The sequence below is a fragment of the Rhopalosiphum maidis genome, chromosome 1 (assembly GCF_003676215.2).
Source record: "Rhopalosiphum maidis isolate BTI-1 chromosome 1, ASM367621v3, whole genome shotgun sequence".
In the NCBI taxonomy this organism is placed as follows: Eukaryota; Metazoa; Arthropoda; class Insecta; order Hemiptera; family Aphididae; genus Rhopalosiphum; species Rhopalosiphum maidis.
Window position 1 is genome coordinate 39,218,780 of NC_040877.1, and position 13,819 is coordinate 39,232,598.

Sequence of the window (13,819 nt, forward strand, 5' to 3'; positions counted from 1 at the left end):
ATCATTTTTTAAAGCAGTGGCCACTACAACTCAGATGCACATGGTAATGTTTATGAATGTTATCATTTAATCAGTAATTTCGTATTTGGGTACGTTGTAACTTGTAAGTTATAACTTAGTACTTACAATTACAAACATTCGTCGTGTCCAAGTACCACACTTCCACTGCAACTCTTTCCAAGCGCAATCTGGTATAGCCGAATAGATAATAGGTATTACAGGTGTTGAATTCCAAATAAATGAAAGTTCATCAATAATTATTTTTAATAAATTAAGGTCATCAGTGCTCATAACTTTGTATTAAAATCATGGAAAACACCAAAAAAGCTCTGTCATCAATACCGCTCCTGAAGACAAAAGCCGGTCCCCGGGACGTAGATTTGTGGCCACAAAGACTCAAAGAAGAATACCAATCACTAATTCAAGTGAGTGTAAATGATATTCTTGTCATTCATGACATTTATTTATTAATTGAACATTTATTTTTAATAATATTTTTAGTATGTTCAAAACAATAAAGCAGCTGATAATGATTGGTTTCGTCTAGAATCAAATAAAGAGGGAACTAAATGGTTTGGAAAATGTTGGGTGTTTCAGAATCAGTTAAAATATGAGTTTGACATAGAATTTGATGTGAGTTGTTTGAATAAATAATTATAAATGTATATAATTATTTTTATAATACTTGATTTCAGATTCCCGTTACATTCCCATCTACAGCACCTGAAATTGCATTACCTGAACTTGATGGTAAAACTGCCAAAATGTATCGAGGTGGCAAAATATGTTTATCTGACCATTTCAAACCTCTGTGGGCTAGAAATGTACCTAAATTTGGTATCTCCCACGCTTTAGCACTTGGTGTAAGATTTTTTTTTTTATTAATTTAATTTTTTTTTTTTAACTATAAACCTCAATGAATTTAATTAAGAACAGAGTAATAACTATTTTATTTATTTTGTTTTATCTTTTTAAAATATATTTGTTTTTTGTTCTATTGTAGTTGGGCCCATGGTTGGCTGTTGAAATTCCAGACTTAATTGCAAAAGGAGTAATTAAATATAAAGAAAAAGAAGAGGATAATTAATTAAATTTCAATTAAGAAAAAGTGATTTTGGAATATTTTTAGTTAGGTTAATAATACTTTTTTTATTTTATAATATTATTTAAATATATATTGAAGATTAACTGCATTTAAATTTTCAAATTTCTAATATTTATATATTATAAAATATGTCTTAAAATAATTTATAACAATTATTTAGACAAAATTATGATATTCTTAAACTTTTTAAATCGTTTAAAATTATTGATTCTTTGTATGATTGTTAAATATTTATTTTACTTGTTTATTAAAATAATATAAGCATATTTTTTTCTTTTTAGTTTTAGTAAATCTTTTTTTATCGAAACACTATTGGTTAAAAAAATATTTGGTACAATTTTATATTCTGAGTAAATCATTGAACGTATTGATTTTACAATGATATTTGTTTGTGTATGTGTAGTGTAGTAACTTATACTTGATGAAAAAAAAAATTTAGCAAATTTAAACTGGTTTGTACTTTGGGGGCTAAAAAATTAATAATTTTTCAAAATAATCAGGAAAAATGAACAAAACATGAAAAAAACATAAGTTTTCACACAAACCAGTTTTTGAAAAAAATCAATTTTATTTTTTTGATATAACTCAAAAACAAATAGCCATAGATAGTAACGAGTGCATCAAACTGTGAAATATTTATATTTATGATGACATTTTCCAATTACTTTGTCATTTTTTAAGCTATTTACAATTATAAACAATTTTTCTTTAGTTCAAAAGGTTTTAAAATAATAAAATTGAATACAATATTCCTCATTAGTTATTCATATTTATAGTAATAAAATTATAAAATATTGAAAATACATAACCCTAATATATTTTTTTAAGGATTCAATCTTTCAATTTTGTTTTGATGATATCTCCAAAATGTTCTTCAGCCAGGAAATTGGATTTCGATTTTTAACCACCAGGTGTGGATATAAAGGGGGGGATAGGAATAAGAAAATGTCTATGTACACCACTGATAAAAATTTATATACTTATTTGGCTATTTATAGTATTTAAACCATTGGTATTGACTTTTTAATTAATTACACCTTACCATAAAACTGTGTGAATAGGGTTTCAGTATAAATAAATAATAAACTAACTTATATACTTACTACTTACTACTTAGTAAATATATTAATTATATTATATAAATAATATGTTAAAAATATCAATTCGTTTAATAAAATTCATAGTAATATACGTTAAAAGTTTTTAGTTCTTGAAACTAATATTTTTTTATATTATTATAATAATTATTAATTATTCCTTAAATAAGTATTTACTACTATTTATCTTAACATTTCTATAAGTTTATAACAATTAATTGTGCTTATAAACTTTTTAAGATTGTTTGGGTCGTCCAGACACTCCAGATGTTTCTGTATGAACTAGGTACCTATGACATAAAAACAAGTTCAATTTTGTTAAAAATTCCTATTACCCTTTTTGCCGGTCTTGGGATTTAAAATTTTGGCCCCTATATTGTATATTTGTACCGTACAAGCTAGAGTCTGGACTCAATTTAGTCAATTTTCTATCAAAAACCACCCTTATAGTTGAAAATCTAAGCAATTTTTCGACTAATTATCGAGTAGGTATACATAGGTACCTACACCAAAAAAAAAAAAAAACAATACACATTGTAGAATCATTAAATTTCATCTTTCCGCTCAGAATCTTAATCATGAAATAATAAATTACAACTGTTTAAATTGTACAGTATTGTATTCAAAATTATAGATTACATTCTATATTACAATATTTAAATAATTTATTATTCAGTAGTATTATGAATATTACATCACGTCAAAACAATCTCCACAACACAAAAGTAGAACACGGTACGTCATGTACTTTGGATGTGCGGCTCAATCATAGACATTAGGCTTTATTGTTTATATACTATCTATTAGTGCAATGTACTATGGCCTATAGGGGGCCTAATAATTTTCTTCCGGAGAACAGGGAGTCACGGCTCGGCCGGTTCCTAAGTCCCAAATTAGTACACCCGTAATAAATAAAATGAGAATCGACAATAATCGACACAAACGTTTTGTGTAAATACGAAATAATAAATACCTGTCTATTACAGAATATTATTTACAGACAATTTACAGTTTTACTGAAGTAGTAGGAAATAAACATAAATAAATAGGTACCTAATATGCTAATACAGTAATACGTAGATACCTATTCGAAACTTGTCGACGGCTGATTTGTCGCGTACGATTGGTCGAGATACCGAGCTGCACTGGGCAGTACGTGTATCATAATAACAACATGACTAATATTAAATTATTAATATTATTATGTTTTCATCTTAGTCATCCGCGTAGTATCATCACAGAATAGATAACACCTTCGATAAGTGAGAATTATCGCTGCATAAGCTTAATAATTAAGTAGGTATTTAAGTATAATATCACTAAATCAGTCGTTCTGCGTTCATTCTTTCGTTTTTTGTCAGTCAACCAGGTACGTCCTTGAGGCCGCCTACTTACCGGTACTATTAATTTTGTCTTCGTACTTATTCGACGAAGCGCGTACTACATCATTACAGTTACCAATATTATTTTTATTTTGAACGGTGTCTTGACACAGGCCGCGGTAGAGAATACATCATAAAATTATAAGACCCTTTTCGTCGGCGGTCGCTCCGAATCAGATTTCCGCCGCAACCTCGTGCAATCCCCCTTTCTCACGATGAGTCTCCAGTGGACGATTATCGCGACGTTTTTGTACTTTGAAGTGGGCGTGCTGATGCTGTTCCTGGTGCCGTACATGTCAGCCAAACGCTGGAACCGTCTGTTCCGGTCCCGGTTCTATCAGGCGCTCAGCGCACAGGCCCAATGGTACTTCACATTCTTGCTGATGATTCTGGTTTTGTTCCTGTTGGACTCTGTGCGTGAGATGCGCAAATACTCCAACCCTGAGCTGAACGACGCACATCAACACTTGGACCACGAAATGCAGGCCAACATGCGACTGTTTCGCGCCCAGCGCAACTTTTACATTAGCGGCATCGCCTTATTCCTCAGTTTTGTCATCAAACGTTTTATAGCCCTGGTCACCCTGCAAGCGTCGTTGGTAGCCCAAAGTGAGGCGTCACTAAAACAAGCGCAGAGCGCTAGCGCTGCGGCCAAGTCTTTGTTGACACGGGACGATAACGGAGATGGCGAGTCTGAAGTGTTGACTGAGCTTAGGAAAGAACTGGAATTGATCAAGGCTGACCGTGATGCGATCAAAAGTCAAGCCGAATCTGTCTCCAAAGAATATGACAGGCTCATGGCAGAACATGAAAAACTTCAGAAGACTGTTGGTAATGAATCAAAGAAGGATGATTAATCTAATTTATTTAACTATTAGGCATAAGTTTTAAGTGTTTTAAAAATTATGCTGCATTTCTGAATTTAAACTTCAAACTATTTGTTCATTTGTTGGGGTGTATTATTTTTTTTTTTTTGTGACCTAGTAACTAACATTACTAGAATTGTAAATCTCATAATTAATCACTTTTGGTATTGTAATTCATGTAAAAAATATTTAGGGACTTAATAAATTAATTATTTTGTTGTATTTATACTATTAAAACATTTATTTTTTAAACTTAAAATCTTTTTTCTTCACTTATTATTGTCATTGTCTTGTAAAAAGTGAATAAATTGATTGATTTGACAGTTTGTGGGTGATTAATTTAATTTTACTTGAAAATTAAATATTAAAATATAATATAAATTAAACACTATAAAGAAATCAGAGTTTAACTCCTATTTTAAGAAGATTTTTTTATGCCTCAATAAACTTAACAGAAGATTTTTATAAAAAATCTACCTCTTTTTAGCATGGTGGCACTGTACACTTGAAAATATTTTAGTTGTAGTGGTAATTTGAAGCAAAACACCAAAACAGGTATAATTATTTATTACTAAATTATACAAAGTATAAAAATAATATATTTCCAATTTTGGATATGATAGAAATGTTATATGAGTTTCTGGTTACATGGTATAGTCATTTTATTAAAACATGTTAGGGGGACTTAATTGTTAATTTATTTATTGAAATAATGCGAGAGTAACTACATTAATCAACATTACATTTTAAAAGAAACTATAAAAAACAAATTTTTATTAATTTTATTAAAAGGAATTCTTTTTAATTTAATTGAGTGAACTATAATAATGTTAGACATAACATGTATAAACGAGTTTATAATATTAACCTACATGTATAAAAAAACTATTTAAACGATTCCACTTAATGTTATACTATGTTATTTTATTTATTTAAAAATGTTTAAGTAACGTTATTCTAACTATAATAATATATAGTTAGTAAAGTTAGTTAATACATAAATATTTTAGTTAATTTTTAGTTGGAAAATAATATAATGCTATTTTAAGTATTTTTGTATTTTGGTAAAAAAAAAGTTAACTAGCAACCTTTTAATTTTGTAACTAGTAAAATAACTTAGTTATACTTCAAGAGTAACTTGAACCTAAAACTGAAAATTTATTCATACATACATAACAAGGCAGTAGTGTAGATAGAGCTCAATATAGTGGGAGGGGGCTATTTAAAAATTGTAATACTTCTAAATTATCATGAGAAATTCAATTATTATTTTATTACTTATATAGGCTATAAGTGTAATTAATACATGATCAATAAAAAAATTCCAAGGGGGCTACACCCATGACCCTCTCCTCAGCTACCCCACTATAACTAGGTATCTATTTAATATCAATAATACAAAATTAGAGTAATTTTGTTGAAATTTAAATACATGAACAATAGGAAATTATAATAATGAAAACATAATTCACTAAAATTATCAATCAACTTTCTTAGACAAGGAACTAGTAACAGGATATTGTATTCAATCATTGCATTAATTTTGTAATACTCAAAGTTTAAATATAAATTTTAATTAATGCAATTGTATTATGAACAAGCTAGTTTTTGATTTATATGTTTCAGATTAGCATAAAACAGGCAACATTAATTTAACCTCAGACAAGATGTTAATTTACACCATTGTGCCTAATGACTTAAAATTTGTTTATTACAAAAATATTGCATATTGAGTCCAAAAACTTTATACTAATTAAGTAACAAATAACAATAAATTTATATAATGTAAGATAACTGTCATAGTGTTATAAAGTAAATTTACAAGTAGTTTACACAAAATTATTAAGTACAGTTATATAAAAATACACATATTTATCAAACATATATAAAATTAAAAAAATTTATCAAAAAGTAAAATAATGTATTTAAATACTCAAACTAGCTATCGTTATAAAACATATAAAAATAATAATAAATAGAATAAAAATAAGAAAAATTTAATTGAAGGATCAACAATTTATATTAGCTTATATATGTTCTAAGATGATATACTAGTGTCCAATATCAATTTACCATCCTTGTCCTTTTTTCTTATTCTACCATCAGGATATTTGGTTTCATGTGACCCATCTGGATAAACAATTTTTGTTGTACCATCAGGATATTCTCTTTTCTATAAAATTTAAATACATCAATATTAATGATATTAATATAAGTTCAATGTTATGATTAAGGCCTGGATTTATAAGTATTTATATGTTTTTTTTTCAAACGGTCCAAAAATTAGCTAGGTAGCTAGAATTTAGTCAATAGATCTGAAACACAAAGTTTTATTTTGCATATTTTGTAATTTTTCAATATGTACAGCATATTTCTGTATTTTAAGATTTTTCTATTAAGGACAGTTATAGTTATATTTATAGTCAACACATTTTCTGAAGAAAATCTTATTTTATTTGTATGTTATTAGTATATTATAGAAATTTTATCAGGACTAGTTATTTGTAGTAGTCTATTATAGTAAGTTTCTGTGAACTTTATTTTAGTCGTATTTCTTTGTGTTTGTCATGATTTGAGGGTGCATAATTATTTTCATTAAATTAAATTTATTTATATTTAAAAATGCACAAAAATTAGTGCAACAGTGTTTAGTAGGCTTAACAAATTTGTTGCTGAATATAAAGATATTTTTTCTACAAATAACTCAGTTTTGTTCAGCTTATAATTTATTAATATTATGTAAAAATATTGAAAATAATAAAATTAAAGATTTTTATTTTTAAGGTTTTTAGAGCATATAAACCCAGGCTCTAGTTATGATAATTAGTTACCTAAAATATTATGTCATTTAGTACTCATATAAAAAAATATATCTAAATCTAATTATTAGAGATACAACATACAACTTGTTTATATAATATATATGTTTATGTAAGAATGAAATAACTTATACAATGTTCATATATTATATTATTATTGTATACCTACCAATTCAAACAATGAATGATGAACATACCTTGAATTCGTTGGTGTGTATTTCTCGTTGACCATTTAGTAATACCAATTCACGATGTCCATTTGGATCCACTGTCAAAACTGAACCATCCAAGTAATTCCAAATTTCCTTGTGGTCTGGATACACTGTATGCTTTTTACCGTCTACATATTCAATTTCTACTTTTCCGTCTTTGTAATGCTTTTCAGTTTGCCCGCTATACAAATATTAATATACAACATGTTCAAATATAATAAGATTTCAAATATGTGAATCATAGATATATAGCGGAGTAGTAATGTAGTGGTTGTTGTAACAAACTACCAAACATTGTTGAGGGGTAGTAAAGTTATGTTTTTGTTACCACAAATATTTTTAATGAAAAGTTGTATGAACAAATTGAATATTTTAATAATGTTGATTTGAAATTATGTAGATATACAAATTAATATTTGATAAAAATATTGATATTGAATAAGACTATCACATAACTATACAGACACAAAGCTCAGAAAACTTACTAAATCAAATAAAACATGATTAAATCACATTATTTCTAATTAGGTTGAATTATTTTATTGAAATCAATAGCTTCATTAAGTTAAAATAAAATAATTCAATAAACATATAAAGTTTAATTTTTTAGGAATAGTATGACAAATATATTTTTATAGTTTATAAGGCGAATGTGTTGGTTAAATAATTATTGAATTAAATTATGATAAAAATATTTTTTTATTTAATCTAGTATTAATTATAATGAGTTCCATTACGTCTACTATTTTGTCTTCAAGTATTTTCTAACAGACTAAACAGACCAAACAAATATAACTAATTACACCACTTAAGTGATTATAAAAATGTTTAGCAATATAACTTTGAATATAAAACTTACTTAGGAAATTCAATTATCTCTAGACCAGTATTGTATGTTGTATGGTATGTTTTGTTTTTAGCAAAATAATAACGTTCAAAATCATCTTTTGTTTCTTTCACATCACCGTTATAATAAATTACTTTTACATTACTGCCATCAGAAGAAATTTTTTTTAGATTGCCATTTGAATACAAAATTTCTTTACGCCCATCTTCTAAAACAGTCTCACGGATTACACCACAATTACTACTTTGAGTACTATTCGATTCATTAATATCATTTTCATTATCACTATTATGAGAGAGATTTTTGGAAAACAGATTTTCATCTGAGGACAACTCATCAGACGATTCATTATCAATAGTCGTAATTAAAGGTTTCCTCAATATAGATGCAGGAACGTTTTTAGTTTTAGGATCAACCATAGATGATATATCATCTGGTGATAGTTTACTGATTTCTGTGTTAACATTATGAATCATTTTGGTATTCCTTAAAGCTTGTTTTTCAGATGGTGTTTTAAATGTAACCTGAAATGAAAACCACTAAATTGTATTATAATTTAATAAATACAATGTACTTAACAATTTAGGGAATACTCAATTACTTATCCAGATTACATTATACTGAATCAAGACTATTGGCGATCTAGACATTTACTTTGGGGTAATCAAATACACGTTTAAAAGAACACTACATTTTTAACCATCTCAATGCACACATCACAACTTTTATTTTTTTAAATAACAAGACTACTATATTTTAGTTTGCCAATTTTGCAAGTTAGACAAATTTCATAATTAAGGATATTAAATAAAATATTTTTGAATAAAAGCCATTTTAAATTTAAGTTACAAATACTTTTTTTTTTCAAATTATTAAAATGTTTAATTCCGTTCTTACATATTAGTTTGTTTTTAATATTTAAAAGTAAAAATTATTTTTTTATTAAATGCACTTATATTTTATCAAGATAATAAAGTTACAACAACTAATAAATTATCATAATAACATTATTCCAAACAACAAAAAGTGTTTTTGTTAAAATATAAAATGTTCTATACATTTAAACTGCACATTTAAAAATTAGAATATACATAATACATGCATAATACAAAAATAACCAGTCTAAAATGCTTAAAGCTTATTGATTTCAATTTTTTTTTAATCTTTATAATTTAGATAATTTAATTTTGGAGCTACATTATTTTATTAAATCAAAGTTACGTGAAAAAATATGGCTATCCAAAAATTGTACTAAAAATAGATATTTCTATTAAATTAAAAGGTTCCAATAAATAAATATTTAGGTATCCACTATAGCTAGTCAATTCAATATAGTATAATCTTGTTCAGTAATTGGATGTTCCAATTTTGAATGAACACCTAAGATTGTTTTACTTTTTTATTCGAGGACATTTTCCTTAATAATTCAAGTTCATTGCGCAAAGCAGTATTACTATTTTCTAATACTTTCATCTGAGTCCTTAGTCGAGCTTGGCCAGTTGCCCATCTAGATTCTTTTTTATTAAATTCATCTTTTAATTCAGTTAACTATAAATTAAGATACAATGTCAACATTATTAGTATAAATTCAAAATTAAATAACATTAAAACTAACTTGTTCTTTTAATTTTTTTATTTCTTCTCTTTCTTGTCTATTGGGTTTATTTCTTAATTCTCTGGTATTTTTCTCAAATAAAACTTTTTCTTTTATGAATTTTTTTCTTTCTTCTGCCAACATTTCTTCCTGATTTTTTTTTTCATCATTTAATTTCTTTAAAAAATCATCTTTACTCTTAAAGAATTTTTGTCTTTCAAGCTCAAATTCTCGTTGCAACTTCATTAACTTAGTGTTTTCTAACCGAAATGTTTCAATTTCAGATTCCAATTCCTCAAGTCTCTTACTTAGTATTTCTGTATCAAATGATTGATCAAACTCTACATTTTTCATGATTTCTGATGTCTTGGAATAGTTTTCTAAATATTTCTTTTCATTATCCGTTAAAATAACTGTATCAACTTTTCTTTTAGTGTTATCTTTTTTGTTACCATTTAAATTCTTATCTTTTAGTACATCTTCTGTTAAATCTAATGGATCACATTCTTGGCTAGAGTCTGAATAGGAATCGTCAGAATCATCAACATTTTGTCTAGGAGTGGATGAATTTATTTTATCAAAATTTAAAGAACGAACTAGCCGTGATGCAGGTAATTCTCTATTACTTTTGGAACTATGTCCTCTTTTTAAGAGTTCACATACAGTAGGTGATGATGCATTTAAATTAGAATTGTTTGCACGTTCCTCTAATATTTCAAATGCACGTAATTCCTTTTGTTCTGTATTATTATACTTTTCTTCATTATCTGAATAATCTTTAGGCTCATACCTATTCCAAGAATTAGTTACTTCAACTTTTTTTAAATCTAGACGTGTACTTTCAGTTGGCTTAGTAACTGAAAACAAATGTATAAAATAAAAAAAAAAACATACATTTTAAACAAAAAAATTATTTTTAAATTAATTTACCTATTTCTGTTTTTGGAAATGGTTTGACTTGATTCAAACACTTTCTTGGTACTTTAATTTTGGATGGAACTGATAGAATTGGTTTCTTAAATTTCAATTTACCCGTTTTTTTTTTTACTTCTTCTATGTTTAAACCATACCTAGCCAGACCTGTACCTCTTTTTAAATATGGTTTTTTAGGTTTAATAGTTTTGCATTCAATTTCATTTTCTAATTTTTTATCTTCATCAATATTAGTATTACATTCTACTGCCTTTGATTTGCCAATTTTATCAAAATGTTTATTGGGTGATAATATTACTATGTCATCTCTTGAATTTGAAGCCTAATTTAAATTAAAAAAACTTATTAAAAATCAAATTATCAAGTGTTAATGGCAATTACCTATCTTAATTTACATAAATATATATATATAAAAATAGTAATATATATATGTACAAATTGTTCTGCATACAAAATTTAAAAAAAAATAATTGACAAATTAGTTTTATTTTAATATAGCATAATATATTTTTTCAAATAAATTTGGACCCTAATAATTAATACTAACCGGTGAAGAAATTATATCTTTTTGGTAACCAAATTTTTTCAATAGTTCTTCGTCTATTTCTGAATAAGAAGATACCCTATCGTCATATTGATTTTCTGTAATAAAAAAATAAATAAAAATATTAACAAAATATTTAAAATAGAACTTAGCAAATTGAGGTTTAAAAACATTTAAGTTCTTAATTCTTAAAATAAAAATTAATCTCTTTAAAAACATTTCACAAAATATTACATGAATGTGTATAAAATGCAATTATAGTGTCCCTTAGTAATCTGACAGATATCGGATCAGAGGACTATTGAATTAACAAAAATTCCAGATCAGTAGAGGTTAATTGAAAAACAAATTTTACTAGTACAGCATAAGTATGTTGCAAAAATTTTATGAAATGTGTAGAAATATAAAACTGCATTATATGTATATATATTATTATTATTATTATACTGTATTTGTATAATTATTCTGAAGGAACAGGTCTTAAAACAAAACTAACATCAACTACTATTTTATTTGCAAACACTATTTGACACTTTTTACAGCTACACTGTGGAACATGCAATGAACACAGTAAAGGAATCCTTGATAGCTTTGTTAAATGGCAGTATGATTTTAATAATTGTATTAGATACTTGCTATATTATGAGTATTATTAATTACTAAAAAAATAGTAGGGTGAAATTACTGGATATACCAGAGCTAGATTACTAAAGAACACTTTATGATAAATTACTTATAAAAAAAAATAATAATAATAATCTAGGAAAAAATAGTGTTTAAATTAGGTATTTGTAGTATAATAATTTTCAATTAACTGTAAAAACAAATAATTGTAAAAAATAATTGGCTAGATTATATTAACAGCTAAATTTCAATTTTATTTTATAAATTTTAAAAATGTATTTATTTCTTAAAGAAAGTTGACGTATTTATGCTTTATCCAACATTATATCTTACTTCAGTTTTGCAATAAAATATTAATTATTAGGATCTTTTAAGTCAAACTATAATACTGAAAAATGATAAATATATTAAATATTCTTATACTAAGTTTCATAAACAATCACAAAACATTTAATGAATATGAATGAATAATAAAACTTGTGGCCCGTCATATTTTAGTAAATCATCAAATGGATCAATGTTTTTAGATGAATAATGACTATTACTTATTTATTTAAATTTAATCATTCAGATGAATTTTTATAATACTTACAATTTTATAACTTTGTAAATACTAATAAATGTTAAAAGCTAAATTAATCATTGTATTATTATTTTTTTATTTTAATGATGCAGTTTATTAAGACTTCAACCATCGTATATTTTCTATTTTTTCAATTAAATCAAAATTTTAATTACCTTACTTTCTAAATTATAATATTATTTCACATAAAATATACATATATATTTATTTTGATGTTTATTTAAATGATAATACAATTATGTACCTTGCAAATTTTCTGGAATATCAAATGATCTTAACACATCTTCCATCTCATTAGTTAATGTGTCCATAGTTGGATTTTCACATAATTTTTGCTGTTGCGATTCTTGCCAGGCTTTTAATTCTTGTACACATTGCATAACAGTAGACATGTTAAACTCGGAACCATAGTCCTTCATTAGATCCATTATGTCACAATTTGTACTCATTTCACGTATAAAAATGGGGGAAAAAAATTGTTAGAACCTAACAAAACTACTGGTTTAATGAATACACAGTTAAAAATGTATACATTATAATACACAGTGGATAACCCGTTTGATTAAAATTATAAAAATACCTTTGCAGGCCTAAAGCAGATACCAGATAGGATGATTGATATTTGATAATAATAATTAAACTAATGTCTAATACATAATATTTGTGTATTTATAATGTTTTAGACGTTTTAGTTGCTTAAAATTTAAATAACAAACACAAGTTTTAACAAAACATTGTTATCAGACACATTTTTGGCGGTAATGATAAACGTCAGTATGCCAAGATAAAAAGTCCTAGTTCAAAACTAGAAATATTAAAAATTTCTAATGGCATAATACAGTAGTCACTCGATAATTCGAAATTCAGGGTACCGAGTGAAAAATTCGTTTTGTAGAGATTTTCGATTTACCGAGTGTTGGAATAATTGAGGGAAAAAAATTAATTCGAATTAAAGTTAGGTGAAAAATTGTATATATATACTATATACATATGCATATATTACGTTTATTTTGACATTTACTTATTATACATATAAATATAATTTAGATTTTTCTTTTAAAATAGGTCCTGATATTGGAATATTATATAGCCTACATTGAGTAAACCAAGCCATAAGACATTCTTCCAGATCGGGGTACTTTTTTTTTCTGTCTGATCCGCGATGAATAAGGTGTTAATGTTGTAAGATGGTACTTTTGTTTTAGTATTGTTG

At 25.9% G+C, this 13,819-nt stretch overlaps 3 protein-coding genes across 4 annotated transcripts; 2 read left to right on the top strand and 1 right to left on the bottom strand.

Annotated features, from left to right (window-relative positions):
* Positions 1–58: 58 nt before the first annotated feature.
* LOC113549525 (ubiquitin-fold modifier-conjugating enzyme 1) lies at positions 59–1,165 on the top strand. Its single transcript, XM_026950875.1, has 5 exons — positions 59–212; positions 277–425; positions 502–633; positions 696–863; positions 1,004–1,165. Exons 2-5 carry the CDS (start codon positions 309–311, stop codon positions 1,085–1,087), a joined length of 501 nt encoding a protein of 166 aa, XP_026806676.1. The 5' UTR covers positions 59–212; positions 277–308; the 3' UTR covers positions 1,088–1,165.
* Positions 1,166–3,428: 2,263 nt separating this feature from the next.
* LOC113561258 (B-cell receptor-associated protein 31) lies at positions 3,429–4,707 on the top strand. Its single transcript, XM_026967575.1, has one exon. It carries the CDS (start codon positions 3,800–3,802, stop codon positions 4,439–4,441), a length of 642 nt encoding a protein of 213 aa, XP_026823376.1. The 5' UTR covers positions 3,429–3,799; the 3' UTR covers positions 4,442–4,707.
* A 1,689-nt stretch (positions 4,708–6,396) lies between these two features.
* Positions 6,397–13,334, bottom strand: LOC113547824 (centromere protein J). Of its 2 annotated transcripts, none has more exons than XM_026948343.1 (8): positions 12,851–13,334; positions 11,403–11,497; positions 10,853–11,177; positions 9,944–10,779; positions 9,724–9,876; positions 8,341–8,852; positions 7,467–7,662; positions 6,397–6,623 (listed from the first exon to the last, which is right to left on the bottom strand). In XM_026948343.1, exons 1-8 carry the CDS (start codon positions 13,053–13,055, stop codon positions 6,489–6,491), a joined length of 2,457 nt encoding a protein of 818 aa, XP_026804144.1. In that variant the 5' UTR covers positions 13,056–13,334; the 3' UTR covers positions 6,397–6,488. The 2 variants fall into 2 exon arrangements, with proteins under 2 accessions (XP_026804144.1, XP_026804145.1); XM_026948344.1 differs by lacking the exon at positions 6,397–6,623 and adding an exon at positions 6,700–6,765 and having other exon boundaries at positions 7,439–7,662.
* Positions 13,335–13,819: the final 485 nt, after the last annotated feature.